The 22,140-nt window shown below is 37.5% G+C and overlaps 1 protein-coding gene across 1 annotated transcript; it reads left to right on the top strand.

Annotated features, from left to right (window-relative positions):
• Positions 1-12,854: 12,854 nt before the first annotated feature.
• WNT8A (Wnt family member 8A) lies at positions 12,855-19,279 on the top strand. The gene is made up of 6 exons (XM_015817700.2): positions 12,855-12,937; positions 13,068-13,101; positions 13,325-13,463; positions 15,182-15,307; positions 15,675-15,817; positions 18,719-19,279. The coding sequence occupies exons 1-6, from the start codon at positions 12,858-12,860 to the stop codon at positions 19,277-19,279; spliced, it is 1,083 nt and encodes a 360-aa protein (XP_015673186.1). The 5' UTR covers positions 12,855-12,857.
• Positions 19,280-22,140: the final 2,861 nt, after the last annotated feature.

The following is a 22,140-nucleotide window of genomic DNA, read 5'->3' as shown; positions in this document are numbered from 1 at the left end:
CTGTCATTATTATGCATAACTGTTTTTACGTAATATTTTATATTGGAAGGTGGGTGTTTTACATTTTTCTAGGATTGCATGCAAAAGAAAATAATTCATATGAAAGATACATATTCCATGAGGTCAAATTCTTGAAAAAAATTCCTTTTATGAAGTTAGGCTGTCTAGAAATTACTTGTTCAACAAAGCAATTTTATTGAATGCATGTCCATTTGAAACCTCACTTTAGTTTTTAGGGTTAGTTTAAGATAAAATTAGATATAAGGTGAAGGAGTAGAAAATGATATGTAATGTTCAGTATTCACTGGGAAATTAGGTATCTAGCATGTTAAGTACAGGTAATTCTCAACTTACAAATATTCATTTAATGACCATTCTAAATTATGATAAGAGTGGTCCTTGCACTTACAACTGTTGCAACATCTGTGTGGTCACATGATCAAAATTCAGGCACTTGGCAACCAGCATGTATTTAGGAGGGTTGCAGCATTCTGACATCACATGATCAGCAATTGTGACTTTCCAAACTGATTTCCATCAAGCAAAGTCAATGAGGAAGCCAGATTCATTTACTGAAAACAGTGATTTGTTTAACCATTCAATACTGAATGCAGAATAACAGAGTTGGAAGGGACCTTGGAGGTCTTCTAGTACAACCCCCTGCTCAGACAAGACTTTACCATTTCAGATAATGGCTGTCCAATCTCTTCTTAAAAACATCCAGTGATTGAACACCTACAACTTCTGGAGGCAAGCCATTCCATTGATTAATTGTTCTCATTGTCAGGAAAATTCTCTTTAGTTCTAGGTTGGGTCTCTCCTTGACACGTTTTGATCCATTGCTTCTTGTCCTGCCTCCAGGTGCTTTGGAGAATAGGTTGATCCCCTCTTTTTTATGGCAGCCCTTTAGATATTGGAACACTGCTATCATGTCACCCCTAGTCATTCTGTTCATTAGATACGACATTCCCAGTTCTTGCATCCGTTCATCATATGTTTTAGCCTGAAGGCTCAATCATCTTTGCTGTTTTTCTCTTAATCATCTTTGTTGCTCTTTTCTGTACTCTTTCTAAGTCTCAACAAGTTTTTGGTATCAATGTGACCAAAGCTGGATGCAGTATTCCAAATGTAGTCTTACCAAAGCAGTATAAAGCAATACTAGCACATCATGTGACCTTGATATTATCGTCTGTTGATGCAGTCTAGGACCACATTGCCTTTTTTTTTTAGAGCTGCAGCACACTGCTGGCTCACATTTAAGTGGTTTTCCACTAGGACTCTTACGGTTACTGTTGTTGAGCCATGTACCACCTATTCTATGTCTATGCATTTAGGTTTTCTTGCCTAAATGTAAAACTTTACCTTTCTCACCACTGAATTGCATTTTATTCGATAGGGCCCAATGTTCATGTCTGTCATGTGTTCTGGATCTTGACACTATCTTCTAAAATGTTGACTATTCCCCCTAGCTTGGTGTCATCTGCAGAACATATGAATTCCCTTTCTATCCCCTCATCTTAATCATTTATAAAAATGTTGAAGAGTACTGGACCCAAGAAAGAACTTTGGGATACCCCACTGCATGCTTCCCTCCATGAAGATGTAGTTCCACTGAGAACTACTCAAAACACTGAGTATGTTTGGTCAGCCAGTTATGAATCCATCTGTAATGATGCACTCTATCCTATATTTTTCTATCTTACCAAGAAGTACATTGTGGTCTACTTTGTCCAATGCCTTACTGAATGTTCACAGCATTTTGCTGGTCCACTAATTTAGTCACTTTGTCATTGATGCAATAAGGTTTATCTGGCATGGTCTGTTTTTGACACACCCATGTTGGCTTCAAATAATAGTACTGCTTTATAAAACCCTAGTGAGATCACACCTGGAATACTGCAACCAGTTTTGGTCACCATAGTACAAAAATGATGTTGAGACCTTGGAAAAAGTTCAGAGAAGAGCAACTAAGATGATCAAAAGCCTGGAGACTAAAACATATGAAGAACGGCTGCAGGACTTGGGTCTGGCTAGTCTAAAGAAAAGAAGAAATAGGGGTGACATGATAGCAGTATTCCAGTATCTGAAGGGCTGCCAGAAAGAAGAGGGGGTCAAGTTATTCTCCAAAGCAGGACAAGAAACAACGGTTGGAAACTGATCAAAGAGAGAAGCAATCTGGAATTAAGGAGAAACTTCCTAACAGTGAGGACAATTAACCAATGGAACAACTTGCCTTCAGAAATCGTGGGCACTCCATCACTGGAGGTTTTTAAGAAGAGACTGGACAGTCACTTGTCTGAGACGGTATAGGTTCTCCTGCTCGAGCAGGGGGGGGTTGGACTAGAAGACCTCCAAGGTCCCTTCCAGTTCTATTCTATTCTATTCTATTCTATTCTATTCTATTCTATTCTATTCTATTCTATTCTATTCTATTCTATTCTATTCTATTCTAATAGCTTTGCTTGTTTCTAGATGTTCACAGATCTGTTGCTTGATTGATGTTAGGCTGATTGATCTGTGGTTTCCTGGATCCATGTGGGAACCACATCAGCCCTTTTTCAGTCCTCTAGTAGTTCCCCAGCACTCCAGGATCTTTGAAAGATCATGGGTCAGTGATTCTGATATCACGTCTGCCAGCTCCATTGCAAAAAAAGGTTGTAAAATTGGGCATTTATTTGGCTTCTCGCAGATTTATTACCTATGCATCTGCTCCAAAAAATGTGCAATATTTCAGAACAGATTTGGATAGGGGTTAAAATGGAGCTCATGAAAGATGGATGGAATCTTTCTGTTGGTAAATCCCATTCTCATTCTCAGTAGATTTTATCAGATATAAATATAACATTGCTCAGTAAATTATGCAGAAAGCTGCCCATAATAAGAAATATATGTAATGTGATATCATCTTTTATTTGGCACTATCCAGTGTAAAATTATTCCTGAATATCAAAGTTACTCTTCATCAGAGATGCATCACTGCAAGGGCTTAATCCTGAGAAAGAAAAGAGTTCAGGACAATAAATCATTCAAGAACTTTCCCCTCCTCCCTCCTCACAAGTTGTAGGTGTCTGTATACAAATAAAGTATATGGCATCACACATAGGGAAGTACTTTGCCTCCTATGGAGAGCAATGCAGATGAATACAATAAAAGTCTTCAAGGAAGGAAGGAGAGGATATTTTTTCCCTAATTATCCAGGTGTGGTGCTTGGAGGGGTATATTTGTGAAGCCACGGAAGATCCGATTCTCTTGGCAAGGAGGATGTAAACTTCAAAAGCTATCGTTTGCAGTGCCTAAGTTTTAAATGTGCCTCTCTTCTTTTTCTATTTGCACAATGTGACTTGCTTGTAGTATTCCATGTTGACTTCCTTTTTAGGATCTTTTCTTCCCCCTAAGATAGCTCAAGCACAGGAACTTCTAAAACACTCATTAATAATAATAATAATAATAATAATAATAATAATAATAATAATAATAATAATAATAATAATAATAATAGTAGTAGTAGTAGTAGTAGTAGTAGTAGTAGTAGTAGTAGTAATAATAATAATAATAATAATAATAATAATAATAATAATAATAATAATAATAATAGTAAAGTTGGAAGGGACCTTGGAGGTCATCTAGTCCAACCCCCTGCTCAGGCCTATACCATGTCGGACAAATGGCTGTCCAGTCTCTTCTTAAAAACTTCCAGTGTTGGAGCATTCGCAGCTTCTGGAGGCAGGTTGTTCCACTGGTTAATTGTTCTAACTGTCAGGAAGTTTCTCCTTAGTTCTAGGTTGCTTCTCTCCTTGATTAGTTTTCCACCCATTGCTTCTTGTCCTGCCTTCAGGTGCTTTGGAAAATTTGTGCCTATATATCCCGAAATCCAACCTTGATCAAGGTTGTAATCTCGCCATCTGGTCCTAAGGCTACACATCTTTGAAATATGTTGTAAGTTATTTACAAGTGTGGTTATGGTAAAGTTCAGGTCTCCGAAAGCCTGAAACCATCCCACCACTTTGTATTCAGATAGGCTGAAATCACTTCTTCATTCTTTCTACCTTTCTTATATTGCATACAGAGTTCATATTTTGGATCTATCTTTCATTGTAGTGGCCTCTTCCAATCTTTGTGTTGTGTTCTGCAGCACTTCCCACCTCTCTAATAGTTTTTTCTTTCTCCCAGGTCACATCACTTCTAAACTCACTTCAACACAATCCTGATTATCTTTTCATACTATTGGATCCTTCATCCCCACCCCACATAGCACTAGGCAATTATTTCTGTACAATATCTGATTTTCAAAGATTCATACGCTAAGCTTCTGTTTGTAAGGTGACCAACTTTTTTACAATGAAAAGGAGGACACAAATAAATTGAAGAAAAAAATATCGTAAATAAAAGAAACATTTTATTTATTGCAACAATAATACAGACAACTTGCATGTGCAAAGTTTGCCAGCAGGGTGTTTTGGCACGCTCAGCAGCAATTCCTATTGGCTTTCAAAAGCCAATAGCGGGAGTAGCACAGCTCATGCAAAAGTTGAAAAAAAAACCCATCAAAAAAGGTGCCAGAACACCGTTCTGAGCGTCCTATGAGAAAAAAAAGCCCTGCAGATTAGTCTTCAAATATCGAAAAGGAGGACATGTAGGAGGACACTTTTCAAGGGAGGACAGAACTTACAAAAGGAGGGCTGTCCTCCCTAAAGGAGGACGGTTGGTCACCTTACTGTTTGATAAAAATAAACAAGTGTTCCTTGAAAAGCTCCCGGGTGACTATTATGTTTCATGATGAAGGAACGTACATGTTTGCATGCCAAAACTATGCAGCATTTTGCATTTTATTCCAAAAATGTGTCTTATCTTTTCCCAAAATCATGTTGCTACCATTTTCCACACAATTTCACCTCCCCCCAAAAATGTGGCTATTTTTAAAGAGTTGCCCACTGGCTACATTTGCATCTGTAATGCTCTGAAGCACCTTTGCAGAATCAAATTCAAAACAGTGCAGGCCCAGTTATATATATGTTGATATAAAATAATTAAATATTGGAACAAAAATTTTGGAAGTAAAATAATAACAAACATGCCCATTCAATAGAGAATCAATGGTTTCAGAATGATTTTCACAATCACCCCGAGCTTGATAATTGCTGTTCATATGTTCATAGGTGTGTGTAAACTGCCAGTGTGTAAAGAAATCTGCAGCACAGTTTCCTTTCTTCATTCTTCTGAAAGCCCTAATTAGAGCTTGGCAGGACATCTTGTTGCAGAGTCAATCATGGAATGACATGAGTTGTAAAATCAAACCTAGATACATGGTCGCCCCCCACCACCATCGCATTCTGTCATTGGACAAACTATAATTCACACAATGTCTTTCCCTTGGTTTTCTCTCCCTCTGTAATCATGGCATTCCCCCTCCTCAAAAAAAATTACTTAGCTATAGTTGAGGAAGAAAAATTACTGACAGGAAGACTAATTTTATACTAACAGAGCTGCAGTGGAGAGAAGAAAGGAAAGTTAAGATACTTTCTTAACTATCTTCTGTTTATATAACCCCTGAATAATTATCTTAAAATTATCTTTAAAAATATCTACCATTATTTCTAAAAAACACTGACTGGGATTTTTTTTTTTAAAAAAAGAACAATATATAGAATTCAAAAGAGAAAAAAAACCAGACAAAAAGAGCAAAAGCATGGTCTAGTCATTCCACTGATTAATTGGTCTGTTAGGAAATTTCTCCTTAGTTCTAGGTTGCTTCTCTCCTTGATCAGTTTCTATCCATTGCTTCTTGTCCTGCTTTGGAGATTAGGTTGACCTCTTCTTCTTTATGGCAGCTCCTGAGATATTGGGAAACTGCTATCATGTCACTCAAGTCCTTCTTTTTATTAAACAAAACATACCCAGTTCCTGCAACCATTTTTCATATATTTCAGCCTCAAGTTCTCTAATCATTTTTGTACGTGAAGTGAATAGGATTTTTTTATGTCAGTAAGACATACCAGTGAGCAGGAGGCAGCTACACAAACCTTCACTGGAAGAGCATTTCATGTATGGGAACTTTAGCCCAAAGGCCCAACTAGCTAATTTAGTTTCCTTGATAAAAGCCTTATCAGAAGGTCCAAAGTGCTGGGAGGTCTGATGGAATAAGAGATACAGTATTCACTAAGAGAATCAAGAAGTTTAAAAGTAAGAATGAATAGTTTTTAGCACATTAAAGAATGGGCGCTTTCAATTAAGTCTGGAAATGGAGCAATAGCGTGAAGGTATAACATTTAATCAACGTCCTCCATTTTTGCAACTGATATTATTCAGAAACGCTGACTAGAATTCCTTCATTTGCTTGGACATGCAGAAATCTTTTGAGCGCAGACCTAAAGACTCCTAACAACAGGGTACCCAGGGCTTTTTTTGTCATAGAACTCCCAGAACGGAGTTCCGGCACCTTTTTGGGATGGAACCTTGTAGGGTAGGCAAGGCGGGTTGTATAATGTGTGTGAGTTCCGGCGCCTTTTTTCTTTTTTAGAAAAAAAGCACTGAGGGTACCTACTAGTCCTTGGTGCAGATCAGACTCCTTTGTCATGTGGTAAAAGAAACCAACACTTGTTGAACCAAGAAACATTTTAGAGGCAGTCAGTCTGTACATTGGTTTCCCCTCTCATTTTATTTGTGGCCCTTTCTAAAAGCCTACTTAATTTGATAATTCATCTAATCCTGGTCCAACGCTGCTGTGGAGGGTTATTTCTGCTAAGTTCATGCAGATACGATAGCCCATGTTAGCCATTGCAATGAAAATAGTCATCTTACAACTTGACTCTCTTGCCTCAAATTTAGTTTAGTAGCTCTAATTAGCCTTCCTCAACCTACCGCCCTCCAAACATGTTGGGTTTACAGCCTCTTTGGCAATGCTCCCCTGGCAAAAATATATCACACATCTCAGTACTTGGGGGAAATGGTGCTAGCTCCCTAGTAAATACTGTTAGGACTGCAGGCATCCATTGCCAGCCTGCAGGCTTACTCAGAAGTTAATCTCACTAAATCCAGTACAGGAGGATATACTTCCTGGTATAGATGCAGATTCAAAGTCAAAAATCTTTCCTGAACAGCGGATTTCCTCTGTGCTAGGAAAGCACCATGGGTCACCCTACCTTCTGTTATGTCAAAGGAGGAGCAGCACTGCCAGTCCCAGTGAACAAGCCATCCTTTCCACCCATGCTGCTAATCACTTCATCCCCTCAGGGCTGTGAACAGTCAGGACCGCAAGCCCTGAATCATCAGAAGAATCTGGAGAATTTCACTGATTACGGTCAAATAGCTATGCAGTCAATATAACCATTTCTGATTAAATGCCAAGTCTACTGAGATTTCTGCATAGCTAGTCTTCTCAAGGCATCACCATCCTATGCCCTGAGAATATTAAATTAAATGCTGAGAGGTGAAAATGAGATCAGTAGCTAATTAACAGAAGATCTTTACTCTTATTTTGACCTCTTTGTTAAAGAGGCTTCTTACTCAAAAAAAATAAAATAAAAATGAGGTGGCTCCTCAGCTATGGAACCACATATATGCACACATGTATGTATGTCATTATTGCCATACCACCCTCATGCCAGAACATAGAAAAATTATTAAATAGCTGCTCTGAAAAGGTCCTTCTAGTGTTCTTATTAAGAAAGATTAAGCTACCTAAGAAAACAGAAAAAGTTGTATCTGGTGCCAAAAAGATTATAATGTGGCTAAATACAATTGATGACATGGTTTGAATAAGTAAATAAATAAATAAATAAATAAATATCTCTGGAAACAAATTACCTCTTTCAGGACTGGCTCTTGTCCTAGGTAATTGCTGTGGGAAATGTCCACATATAGTAGCTGCAGCTGCTATTTGAAGAGCTTGGTATTTTTCTGGGATATAGTTAATGGTCTAATGCATGCAAGGTGCCAGCTTACAGTGGAATGGGAATGGTTGGATTGCCTTCCCATATAATATGAATCTAGTTGGTGTGGTTTATAAACCAAAATTAATATGCTTTGTGAATCTAGCCAGCTGTCGTTTGTTCAGCCAGCTACTGTATATGAAATAGACAGTGTGATATGTGATATATATTTTGGAGGAGAAGTCTTAAAATTCGGAGGCATTATGACTGAGAACTCCAGTAATCGTGATCCCAACATATCTAACAGATATCAGGTTGGGAATTACTGCTGGTCTTGAAATTATTTTGCACTACAAGCTTATTTTGTATGCTCCTGCCTTTTCTGAATCCAGCTGTATACCTGGTCACTTGCATTCCATCTGTTGTTGAAGTCTGGATTGGAAAAATTTAACCATTATCTTCCTAGCAAATGAAATTTTGGTAGGAAGTCAACTGAAGAAAAATATTTCACAGAATATTTTAACGTGTTTATAATATCAGACAACCCATATTGCATTAGTCTTCTCCAGTTTAGCACTCTTCAGATGTGTCTAGGATTAGGGTCCTACTGTAAAACATAATCATTTGTGTGGGGGGAAAAATCAGATTAGCAGTTTTCTTTCCAACAAACACTTTCTTACAAAGAAGAATGGAATCATTTGTCATCTATCAAAATCCTTTCCTTTCTGAAATGGCTTTCCAGAATGTTAATGATTAGAGTGTCTCAAGGCAAGCTTTTTTTCCCTCCCAGCAGGAATACATTCACTTTGGGAAAACTTCTGTGCTCATTACAAGGAATTTGGCATTCATTACATTCTCACTAACCTACCATTTTAATCCTCTGATTGCAAATGTTTGTTTGCAGCTTTATCAGACTGGCTCCAGGTTTCCCTTTCACATGATCTTGGATGATGATAAGTTTCTTCTATTGCTAATAAACTTGGAGTCAAGAAAGAATTGCCTTCCAGAAAGAAAGAAAGGAGCCTTGGGCTTGGGTGACTTAGTCTTTTGCTATGATATGAAAATAGCCTGCTAAATTAGATACAACTTTTTCCTGCCCAGGGATATATGTGGCCAATCAACAGCAAACCAGAGGTTGCACTTCTTACTAATGAGTAGGTTGAGAACAAAACTAAATTTGATTGCATTCATGCTTAAATTGAACTGGAGATATGAATACTGTACTCCCCATGAATTAATACTTTTCCTTTCTATCATATTAAACATATATAATTTCGTAGTAGCTTTTGGAAGGTTGTACCCAAGGATTTTAAGCATACACACACATAGCCCTGGACCACTAGTTCTACATTTCCAGTTAATTTTTGGGTGGCTACCCTGGGTTTCTGGCAAATGAATAAGCCATTGGATGCCCAACTATGTCATGTAAGAAATGGTGGTGTTTAAGGACCGCCTTGCTGTGCTATTTTATAAAAATCCCCTTTCGCAGCATGTTTAAATGCTTATGCTATGTCAGATTTATGCCACATTTTCTGTCCTTGGAGTTCAATGCGATTACTTTGCAGTAAATTGTGTCAGGAAGTCTAAACTATTAGTCTTGGAGTTCAAATTCTAAATACCTTATATAAGTGATCTTTAGGAAATGATTCTCAGCCACATTGTGTGATCTGATGGTGCAGCTCCAGGGCAAGGAATGATGGCCTTTGCTTGCCCGGGCATTTTATGCATTCTTCACCTGTATTGTCTCAGTGTGGGAACAAGATCCTAGAAAAGATAAGCAACTTCGTAGGTTACCTTCATGGTTTATAAAAGTGATTGAGTGAGTAAAGTTGATATTTATTTTTTGTAAAAAAAAATTAAAACTCCATTTCCATTTTCTCAAAAAAAAGGAGGAGGAGGAGGAGGAGGAGGAGGAGGAGGAGGAGGAAAAAAGAGAGTTTTGGTGATAAGGAACTGCTTGCCAAATCCCAACAAACTGTACCTTTTCCCACAAATTTTCAATATTTCTTTTTCAGATAAGATGTGGAGGTGTATCTACCCTAGAGGTTTCTGCAGAAGGTGGCTTATCTAGAGTCATTTCAGTTTTGCTTTGGTATGTTAATGAGTTGGAGTGTGTTTTGTCATATTGATGAATAATCTTCTTTATTCCAAGAGCTGAACAGGAATAGTAGATAGCTGGTAATTTGGCTAGATTCCCTTACTGCTTTTAATATGCTTGACCATGGGACCATTCTGGAGTACATAGCCAGAATGGCAATTTGAAGCACAGAATCAGTGTCACCCATGGATTTCAGACAGTGATTCTGAAATGTTTCTTCTGAGCCTGTTCAATGGTTTATGGACTCCAGGATTAAATTTTATATCCCATTCAATTTCACATAAACATGACATTGTTGGGAGAAGACAGTTTGGAATTTGGCTTCATCCATAGGGGGATGGCTCCTGGCTTCTTTTCTCTTTCCCATCTAATCAAGAAATAGATTTAAATCCTAAATCAGATATCTAATGTTGATAATTGATTGAATAACATCAAACATAATCATATCAAATGCTCCATTCAGAGAAGATGTAAGTGTTCCTCCTAAGTTGAAAAGTGGTTTAGAGCAGGGGTCCCCAATCCCCAATCCCTGGTCCATGAACCGGTACCGGGCCGCAGCATGCCAGCAATCGGTCCACACAAACAAGCAAAGCCCCATCCGCGAGATGCAGGCAGCATACAAAACCACACCCCCTCCGGTCCGTGGAAAAACCTCTCTCCGCGGAACCGGTCCCTGGTGCCCAAAAGGTTGGGACCTCTGGTTTAGAGAGTATGGATTCAGTTAATCTAACTAATGAACTAATTGATTATAATGACTTGGGCTGCATTTTATATGAGGACATGTATTTTCCACTATCCTAGATTTAGGTCTTAAACTAAAAATGTTCAGGTTTTGCTGGTAGTCTCCGGTGCATTTTCTCATGTATTCAATGCATCAAATCTTGGAAATATCAGATCTTTATAACATATACCTTGATGATGTTCCTTTGGATTAGTTTAATGTTGTCTTCAAGGGGCTTCGTTTAAAATGTGTTTAGAAACTTCATGAAGCCCAGACCCCACCTGGCTATGGCCATGGCTCACCATAGTAGTAAACAATTTATTTTCTTTGATATTCTCAGGCTAGTAGGCATATTTCTAAGTACAGTTAAAATGCTGGTCATGATCTGTACTGTAAAATTGTATACAGTTCTGAGACATCATCCTGGAATGTTTAGTTTGTCTACATGAAATTATCTACTCTGATTTTAAGATATTTGAAGAACCCCTTCCAAAAATACATTTGTTTGGAGAATCAGGAATTAGATAAGTAAGAACAGGAAATATTGACTATTATATCAATCAAGTTAAGGGAAAAAAGGGGGAGGTGAAATTTGTTGCAATTATATTGGGATAAATCAATAGCAAGCTGACAAATCAAACATTGAAATAGCCAGTCAAAAAAAAGGGGGGCTTTATCTTGCAAAATGCTCTCTCAGAAAAGTAAATTATCCCTGATTTTCATGTGAATAGGCCTTGCAGAATACTAATGCTGCACCTTCTTGCTCAGATCTTTGGGAATTAAATGTAAAATTCTGTGGATTTAAGCAGTGCTTTTTTTCTACCAAAAAAAAAAAAAAAGGTGCCGGAACTCACACATGTCATACAACCCGCCTTGCCTACCCTACAAGGTTCCATTCAAAAAAGGTGCCGGAACTCCGTTCTGGGCGTTCTATGAGAAAAAAAAGCCCTGGATTTAAGAATATTTTTGACAATTACTTAATCATACTGAGAATCCATCTTGCTTTTAATGTGCTGGAGAAAGTCCATGGGCACTGTTACAGACAGTCCTTCTGTCTGAATTTTTTGAAAGCCAGTTTAACTGTTGATTTATAAGCTTAGATCTCTGTCCTGCCCATCAGAATAGAATACAATAGTTCAAGTTAAGGATGGAACTTTTGTATAGTGATGAAAATTACTCACTTTTCCTGGCTGTGATCCTGTTTCTTAATCTGTTGCATGATGAAAATAAAATGAGAATTATAATATTAGCGCTTCATACTTTTAAATACTTTTAAGTATTCCAGGATGGCCATCCCCAAAGCAGTGTCTGGCAGGTATACTAAATGTTATCTTCTATATAGTTTCAGGCAACGTGGATAGGCTCATTAGGAACTAAAGTCCAACAGCCCTGCAAGGCACCAAATGAGGAAGGCTGTTGAAGTTCACAAATGCTGCTGCCCTCACCTTCCAGTGTATGAAATCTTAGCTCTGTCCTGGAAGAAACCCACTCAAAGTTTGTCCAACTAGCAGGACTGGCATTTCATTGGAAGGAGCAATTTAATCATCAGAGATAATTAGCCCTTTCCCCCAAATGATCCCCTGATCTCTGGGGGAGCGACAGAAGACCAGAAGAAGGAAAGGTGTTGTTTGTTTGTTTTTCAAAGGAGAGAGAAAGGACACCTCTCTTCAAGTCAAGGGGCTGCTTTAAGAGCATTAAAAAGTTCTCTATTGTTAGGCAAGTTCTGAGAATGGATAGCGAAGACACCCCCCCCTCCCTTTGCCTTTTGAAGTGCAGCATCGGCAGGCAGCTCCTTCTGCTATCTTGTCATTGGGCAGCAAATGAATGGGGGGGGGGCGGGAGGGGGGCAGTTGGCTGTTTAGGCATCCACCTTATAAATAAGAAAGACTGAGGCTGCAGGAACTTCCCTTTTTCTTGTATCTGATGAAGGGGGCTGGCCGGCCTATGAGAGCCTTTTTATTCCATAATTAGCCTTTTAAGTAATTTAAAAGAGCCTTGGTGTTTTTTTCCACCCTCATTCTATTGGGTTGGTGCTTTTTGTGGGTTTTTTTTTTTTTGTATAATAAAAGAAGGAGCAGAGTCTAGCTCTTTCTGTTATCTAGCAAATCCTTTGAGAAGGGTGTGAGGGGAAGACAATTTTGTAGGTCAGCTAGGGGAATAGAGATTTACCATGAAAAGAGGGACCTCCATCATCCTCACCAGTCTCTTGCTATACAGTGCGATTGCTGTTTTCAACACAACATCAGCCTGGTAGGCATTCAATGCTCACTGCCACTTAGGGGTTCTTTTGGTGTGGATGTGAATGCTTGGTTTTGAAGGACACTCTTTAAATACTGTTCAGAAAAGATTTGCATACCTTTTTTCCCCTCTCTTTCTACAGGTCAGTGAATAACTTTCTGATGACAGGACCCAAGGTACTTATTTACACTCCCCTCTAAAAAAAGTATTTTAAAATTACATAATTGATGACAGTTCAGTCAATTATGTATTACTTATTTATGGTAAGTAACTTGTATTAATATTGTGACCCTTTGTGCAGTAATCAGAAAGACTGGATATAAATGACTGTTCAAGGGTGTTTGGGAGGGTTGAGAAACATTGAAAAATAATGTGTTCTATTTGTTTTGTCTATGAAAGGCGTATTTGAGGTACTCTACAAGTGTGTCTGTTGGTGCCCAAAGTGGAATTGAGGAATGTAAGCATCAGTTTATCTGGGAACGCTGGAATTGTCCAGAGAGTGCACTTCAACTCTCCACTCACCACAGACTTAGAAGTGGTAAGTGGATTTTAACACATCCCTGCCTTTTGATAGGTCCACTTGAGTTGTGTTTAGCAGCCTGCAATGAGAAAGTGTTCAAAGGTTACATGCAACTGAAAACAGCATAATCTGTATGTAGGATTCAGCTTCTTGTGGTAGGGCTTGATCCTGGAATATGTGAAGGAATATATACTAGGAATATATTCTTGAAGAGATCAAAGTAAATTTTTCTTTTACTCTGCTGTTATTATTTACCATAGGTGGGACTGCCCTTTTTCTATGAGTGGCATAGTAAAAATTTTTAGACCTGTAATCCTTAGAACCAATCTAAGAGATAGATTGTCCAGAAAGAAAGTGACTGATCAAAGTCATCTACTGTGCTTTATAGTATGAAGATCTGAATCAGGTTCAATATGATATCCAGTCTGCATTGGATGTACATATTGAGTTGGTACCTGGAGAACATTTTTTTTCCAGCCAGAGTTGAGGTCTGTTTTTTTTAATCCCAGAAATCAGCTGCTGTGTTCATCCCTATTAGGACAATGGTTTTATTAGGTCAGATCAGATCAAAAACAGTGTGCAGGTTTTGAGTCTCTTATTTTTGTCAAAGGTCAGAGAGGTGAACTAATGTAGTGCATGGATTCTTTTGTTTTTGTTGTTGTTATGGTCAGGGCTAAGTCAAGCAGTAGCAATTCATTTTAAAAAGCAACTATTTGCTGTTGTTATGTTTGTTTGTTTTTTTAAAAGTGTCATTCAGAATTCAAAGTGAAAAGTGAACAATGATTTCTAGGATGGTCATAAATAAATATGGAATTCAGAACATAATCCTATGCACCTTTCTTGAGAAGCTACTCCTACTAGATTCAGCATGGAGGACTTCTAAATCTGTGGGTGCAAGAATACTTTATAAAGTAATAAAATTAAAGTTGCCACTGAATGTCCTCCTTCCCCAAAATTATTTTAAATAAGGGGATGTCAATATTTGGCACTAAGGAAAGAGAGTATCAGCCATCTGTTTAAGTGCGGGAATATTTATGTATGTATTTTAAATTAACTTTTGATACAAAATGAAAACTACCGTAATCTGTTGATTATCACTAAGCATCATATATCATCAGTACACCTAATTTATAAACAGACCTAGAGACCAGGGGAAATGTAGATGGATTAACCAATCAATCCTCACTGCTTTATGAACAGACATCATACAAATGAAAAAACACTTTCATTCAATGGTGCATTTTGGTATCAAATGAGGATGCTTTCACTAAGAATGCTGCTTGATTTGTCTGTGGCATGATGAAATACATAGAAAAATTGAAAACCTTGAAGCTGAACTAAAAGCAATGACTACAAAACAAAACATTTATAGCAGAAATGATTATATCCTGAAATTTAGTATTTCTCTCCCTCCAATTTCTTATCATGCTGTACAAATTTGTAAAAAGAGCTTTTTTTAAAAAAAATTCTATTGTAATTCCTATCTGTCCTTTGATACATTTCCTAATCCAGAATCCTAATGAGATTTGGGTATGGGAGGGGATATAAATTGTTTAACTAAATTTCTTTCCAAAGATTGGGAATGAATTAGTATATATAAATCCATTGCTGGTAAACCTGAGATGATAAGAAGATTTTTTTTCTTTTTTCTTTTATTTTGGCCAAGAGAAGGGAAGATCAGACTATAAGGAGGTGAGGGTTTATGTTTCACACTGACCTTTCTTCCTTCCTTCTAGCTACAAGGGAGACTTCATTTGTTCATGCCATCAGCTCAGCTGGAGTAATGTATTCCCTAACCAGGAACTGTAGCATGGGAGACTTTGAGAACTGTGGCTGTGATAATTCAAGAAATGGACGTGTAGGTGAGCCTGGGTGTTTCTGAAAAAGACATACCAAAGAAAGACAGGTGTTGTTCTGCTCAGTTAAGTTGGTTTTCACACTTTTAAAGAGCAGAAGTGCAGGATCCATATTTTGTACTCTTTATTTCTGCAAGTTAGACTAAGGTATCAATTAACCTCACAAATTGTACAGATTCTGAACCGCCCCAAGCAACTCAATTGAACAACGTTTTATTTCCCAACCACCACCATCACCACATGCATGCTCCTCTACTAATCCAAAAAATGTGCTAATTCTGTTTAGATATCTGGTGAATTTCCTAAAAATCCACCTCTGTTTATGACTCAACCTCCAGGTATTTGGAAATCATACATTTTTTTTCTCCCCCAGGTGGAAGCGGATGGGTTTGGGGAGGATGTAGTGACAATGTGGAATTTGGTGAAAAAATTTCCAAGCACTTTGTGGATGCTTTGGAGACAGCACATGATGCCAGAGCTTTATTGAATTTGCATAATAATGGGGCAGGGAGACTGGTAAGTTTTACTTTGAAAAATATTTCTTTTGGAATTGGGGTATGTGTTGCAGAATTGTGTCTTTTCCTAACTTGACTATCTCCATGATTTCATGAACTTGAGTATATTAATAAGTGCTCAACTTGAATAACTATAGAGTTACCTTATCTGGCCCTGCAGGGAACTACATGATTCAATAAACTCCTCCTTTTTATTTTGGAAATAGAAAATTTAGTTATAGTCAGTAGGACAATAGTTCAGAGATTACCTTAAAACCAGTGACCACAATGTCTGATTTTTAAAAATGTATTATTAAGTCCAATTTGATGTAATAAATACAAACTTCGCTCTCACTTAGGTATGGGGAAAATGTGGAAATCTGTTCTCTATAGTGATTGATTGATTGAAACTGATCTTCAGGTTCCATTACAGTGAGAGCTTTGGACAAGTCCCAACATGTCTGCTGCTGACTCTTTTTTCCTAAAAAGAATTTGGAAGATTGGTTGTTAGGCATATTGATAATCCACAATGTGTTAAGTAAGCCCTGATGGCCTGATTTGCAAAGAATCCTTATCCATAACAGCTTGTATTCAGACATCCAGCTAAGTAAAAGCAAACCAATGAATTTTAACTTAAAGTTATTTTAAGAACTGGTGCATTGCAGTTTATTTATAATACGTTAAACAGCTGGCTGTATATATTAATATTAAAACTATTAAGCACATTTTTCTGCAATGTTTGGTGAACATGAGTCTAATTTTCTCCAATCTGCTGTCCTCCATATATGATATCCATGGTACTTAGGGATAACAGTCACTAGAATCTAACTTATGCAGAGGATAGTAGGCTGAAGGAGACTTTTAATATATGGATAGTAACTGTATACTAAACCTACTAGGCCAATATATTTGCCAATTAGGGATTTAAGTCAACCTAAAATTATAATATATTGATGTAGGCTTTTGTTTTCCATTGCCCAACTAGAAATTCTTTACATATTTATAGAGAAGTAAGTCTAACTGAACACAGAAGGATTTATTTTAATAATGTATGTTGCTTGTTTCCATTAATAACATGCTCACCTAGCATGGGAATTTAGCTGTGGGGAGATTCAGGATAGGAGGGAGGATGTTATGGGGAAATTAAATGATAGCTTGATGCTTGTGCCAGTGCAGGGCTGTATTTAGAATAACAGCAGGTTGATCCAGTTTACTTCTTTACTTAATCATGAATGCCTCTCTTTGCCCAAATCACTCATATTATCACTCTTAGAAAGCTGGCAGAAATCATGTATGCTAGGAAGTTTTCAGATCTGTAGAAAACAGGGCTGTCCTGGGATCCAGATCTGTAGAAAACAGGGCTGTCCTAAGATCCAAACTAGACCATTGTTTAGCAGTCTCTGCAAAGGGCTGTCTAAAAGTGTTCCAGAGCTATTATTGAAAGGAAAGGCATCCATATACATCTACCTGGGCATTAAGATTAGTCTTTAAGAGCTGTTCTCCTCCCGTCCTCAGCCCCCTTGTGCTGCTATGAACTGGCAGACAGAACTGGGACCATCCTGGTGATGGCTTTGCTCTGATATAATTTCTTTTTTTAGGACACACTTTTATATTGTTTATAATTGCTTTGACTATAATGCAGGTTCTGACGTTTAGCATGTTTTTGAAAGTATGGTTTTGTGATTACTTCTACTGATTTTGTATGGTTTTGATGTTTCAGTAGTATTATAAATGAATAGTAAATCATAACAAATATACATTCTCCCAAAAAGAAAGTTGGGGGAAAAAACATTCTTCCAGATTTGCTTTTTTTAATCCTGTAAGCAACCTAAACCAATTAGCGCTGAACAGGAAGTAATTACACATTTTGAAAAATGATTCAGAGGATGTTGTGCAGACCTGATGTGAACTTAACACTGCTGCACAACACTTTAAATTCACTTTAAAATAACTTTTGCTCAGACTTTGATATGTATATGGAAGAAGGAATACCTGCCTTAACAATCATTTTTATGGATTCCTTAAAGTAGCAGTGTTCCCTTCCCCTCCAGTTTACATAGAAGCCAAGCACTTTAACAAACAACCAATAGATGATGTGCTTGTTCAAGGCCTGAAGTACTTCTCCTGAATCAATTTGACAGCATGCCCAGCCCTCCTTAGCTGAACACAGAAGTGGACCCCACAAGTTCAGATGTAATAAGATCCAACTAGTTCATGGGCATACAAAGTCTAACCTGGGGACTGTAACAAAAAGCTTGTCTCCTTTTCGATTTCTAGAATGGGAAAAACTAAAAAAAATGGCACTTTTATGTAATTTTTAGAATCGGGGGCAGGGGCACAGAATAGAAAAACAAGAGGTTGTTGTGCTTAAGGTAGCAATTCCCCCCCCCCCATAAAGCTGCTGAACCCCTCTCTCAAAATGACATTTTCCCCAATCATTTTTGGAGTGCAGATTGTGGTATCCCATACAAAACCTTTGAGTCTTAGCCTATTGGAAATTGCAGGCCACAAACCAAATATGTTTCTAGACCAGGAAGAGATTATTGATGCCTGCCACTAAATTAAAGTGGCCAACAGCCATGAAGATTTGCAGTTTGGACAGTTGTACTCCCAAATATTTAGAAGACATCAAATAGTAGGGGTTTGTGCTCAATGGTAACTATTTAAAACTTTTGATTTTTAATTAGATTAGATTTTTAAATTAAGTCAATCCTTTCCAATCTGGTGTCCTTCAGATATATTAGAATGAAACTCCCAATCATTATGTCCTCCACATGTTTGACTATGCCAACTCTCAAAATAGCCTGCTTGGAGATGGATGAATTAAGTTTCTCTTTTCACCATTTTCTTGTGATATTTAACAGAATTGTTCAATGCTCTTACTTCCTAATATTCCTAAATGTTGTTCCATCTCTCATGCAAGGCTGTAAAAGCAACCATGAAGCGGGCCTGCAAGTGCCATGGAGTATCAGGGAGCTGCAGCATCCAAACTTGCTGGCTCCAACTAGCAGACTTCCGAGATGTTGGAAATTATCTAAAGAACAAATATAACCAGGCTCAGAAGCTGGAATTGGACAAGAGAAGAATAAGAGCTGGTAACCGTGCAGAGAGTCGTGGAATGTCATCTGAGCCCTTCAATACCATGCATGCTGCTGATCTTCTGTTTTTGGAAGACTCCCCAGACTATTGCATCAAAAACACCAGCTTGGGCCTCTATGGTACTGAAGGACGAGAGTGTCTTCAAAGTGGCAAGAATCTGACGCAGTGGGAGAAACGGAGTTGCAAGAGGCTCTGCATGGAATGTGGCCTCAAAATAGAGGAGAAACAGATTGAAATTGTCACAAGCTGCAACTGCAAGTTTCATTGGTGTTGCACAGTGAAATGTGAACAGTGCAAACAAATGGTAACTAAATATTATTGTTCCACTCGAGTGGGCTCCCTTTCCAATAACTCTCGGCAGCAGAACAGGGGTCATGGGAGATAAATTCATCATCCTCTAACCTCTCCCTAAAGCAAACTTCTTGTTCACAAGAAGTATTCAGAAAAGAGATCTTTGGATCATAATTGTTGGACTTTCAGTTTTTCATTGGACAAAGTTTCAATGTTCACATTACACTGAACTAAATTTGTATTAAGTCTGAGCATTACCACTGCACAAGCTCATGACCTTTTATATGACTACTTCTGTTCTAGAAAACTGGTTCCCCCTAGTCTACATGCTAGGCAAATGTTTTCACCAACAAGGTAACCTTACATTATAAGGATCAATTCAGGTTTGGGATATGTAGGTGTTTCACTTACAATGCAGTGTAGTATGGCCTGTAAACCTAGGCTGTAGCCATTGGTGGCTTTAAAGTTTCTTTCAGAAATTTCACATCTGTGAGCAACTTACACCTTGTAGTAAATTTCCTTTCACGTTGTCTTTTTTTGGCAGGATTGAAATGCAAAAAGTCTGAAGCTCTGATTCAATATTGTTTAACTGCATGTATAATACCTATTTTCCTTTCTTCCCCAGTTTTCTCAATCTTGGATTTGCCTTTGATCTTATTTATAATTATTAATGTGATATTTCCACATCTTAGGGCATACATCTTTATCATTTTTCCTAGGATTCCAATGCCCAAGGTAATAAGATATTGATGATGCATAGGATCCAATCTGATAACTATTATATGCTATGTGTTTTTAACTTGCAAAATATATAGTTATCCAAAATATGAAAAGCAGAGGCTATCCTGCATTTTATCTCTTCGAACAAGATGTGTCATAAGAATTCAACATTGTGATCAGAAAATATTGGTTGCTTAAAATATTGGTTGAAATTCACAGAAATTTTGGAAGCCAATGTTTGAATGATTTTCTGTAGTGCTAGAGAATAGTTCTTTCTAGTATTGAACTTCCATAGGTTGTAAATATATAATATATATATAAATTTATATATTAATGTGAAACATATGCACTTTTTATTCAAAGAGCTTAAATGCACAGGTCTAGTTTTCAGAGGTGGCTCAAGAGATGAAGCTATGGGCTTTATTGGAAATTCAACTTTCAAGGAAAGAAATTCAGGTCTTTTTATGGCCAATTAATTTGTACCCCTTTCAAGTTACTATTGTAAAACAAGTTAAGTTAAAGCTGATTTTTAACAATATTTTACAATAAACTTTTTTGAAGAAATGTTATGTTTCCTTTAAAATACCCTGTGTGCTCTATTTGTCTGGGTTAAGAGAAGCTACTTTTTCAGAAAAGAAGATAAAAGGAAGTTAAGGATTTGATCAAGAAGCCACAAAATAAGATAGAAACTGGCTTAGGTCTCTTTTTTTCTGGGGATATAAAACTTGGAAGAATTGGCAACAAACAAGGGCTTGACAAAGTAAATTTCCCTTGTCTCGTTAATTTGTCTATTGTCTAATGTTCTTCAAACAATGCAAGCTGAGATTGTGTTTGATGTGGTAAAGATGAGGGCTTGTTGCAAATTCTTTATTCTAAAGGACAAGATTAACCCTTTGAACTAGAGAGTTTGAGTGAAAACTTGGAGGCAGTTGTGAATGTGTCTGTGGGTTCCCTGCTGTTTGCTCCTATAAATAACCTGATGACTTGCATGCCTGAGAGGGCAAATGGAGAAACCCTCTAGATCTGGAAACAGGACAACAAGTCCTGGCTGTTTGCTTAAATGTATCCTGAAGATCTCATCCAGGTTTATTATTTTGCTGCCTCTATAGGTCAACTATGCCAACAAAGATTTGGCTTATTTTTCTCCCAGGCAATGCTGTTATACCATTCCGTTCACCACTTTCAATATTTATAAATAGTTTGTGCTTATCAACTGCTCTAATTAGGAATTTTTCACCTACAGTATTTCCTTATCCCCTCAAAGCTTGAACATAGTTTTGATTGGTCTTAATAAAGGTATTGATTTTGGCTTTTACACACACACACACACACACACACACACACACACAACTTGTGACCCCTTGGGTCATTTTTTCCAGAGATATTTCCTTAGCACATTCCTTCAACAACAGCACAGTTTCTAATATACTTGACAAGTTCTTAAAAATTCAGGGAGATGTTCTATGAGGTATCTTCCTTGAAAGTGGCCCATCCTGAATTATATGGCATAGTCAAACATCAGGAGTTGACCACAGGAAATATTTTATGACATTTGTATTCTGTCATAAAATGCTTAACGATCCTTTTAATACTGTTAAATATTTGTAAAATTTGCCAAATTTCAGTTCCACAGGTGTCATGGGTCCTGGATTTTGGAGATGTTCTGTAAGTTAGCCCATTTGAGGTACTTTGTTTCAAAAAGTGTTGCCCTATGATAGTCCTTCCACCCAGTTAAAGATTATAGACATGAGAATTTTAGGTGTGCATATGGGTGTTTGTGTGTGTGTACAGTATAGTCTAACTCAGGGGTAGGCAACCTTGGCTCTTTTATGACTTGTGGACTCAACTCCCAGAATTCCAAGCTGGCTCAGGAATTCTGGGAATTGAAGTCCACGAGTCATAAAAGAGCCAAGGTTGCCTACCCCTAGTCTAACTCAACTATCTTTGTTGCTTTTTTTTCTTTGCCAAAATCAGAATGATTAGTTTTCATGCTCTGCTTTTCTATAAAGGCACTCAAATTCCTCTTACATATTTTAAGATATGTTTGAAGGGAAATCACAATATCCTGGTACAATCTTTTATTAGCATCATCTACCCTACTTGTAAAATATGACCCAGCAAAATAAGTCTCTAATACTGTACTAACTTAACTTGAGTCATTTTTGCCTCCTGTGGAATTTCTTAACTCCTCTTGCCACCTACAACTCACTCACACCATCCTTAGTTTGTCTTTTA

Source organism: Protobothrops mucrosquamatus, unplaced genomic scaffold (genome assembly GCF_001527695.2).
Source record: "Protobothrops mucrosquamatus isolate PMUCROS unplaced genomic scaffold, P.Mucros_1.0 scaffold623, whole genome shotgun sequence".
Classification (NCBI taxonomy): Eukaryota; Metazoa; Chordata; class Lepidosauria; order Squamata; family Viperidae; genus Protobothrops; species Protobothrops mucrosquamatus.
Note: the sequence above shows the minus strand (reverse complement) of the source record. Positions and strands in the feature narration are given on the sequence as shown.

Bases quoted from the DNA above. Each gene is read 5' to 3' on its own strand.
- WNT8A (XM_015817700.2), top strand. From the start codon at position 12,858: ATGAAAAGAGGGACCTCCATCATCCTCACCAGTCTCTTGCTATACAGT. The intron at 13,102-13,324 runs GTACTTATTTAC...TGTCTATGAAAG, and splicing joins TTCTGATGACAGGACCCAAG to GCGTATTTGAGGTACTCTAC. The intron at 15,818-18,718 runs GTAAGTTTTACT...CTCTCATGCAAG, and splicing joins ATAATGGGGCAGGGAGACTG to GCTGTAAAAGCAACCATGAA.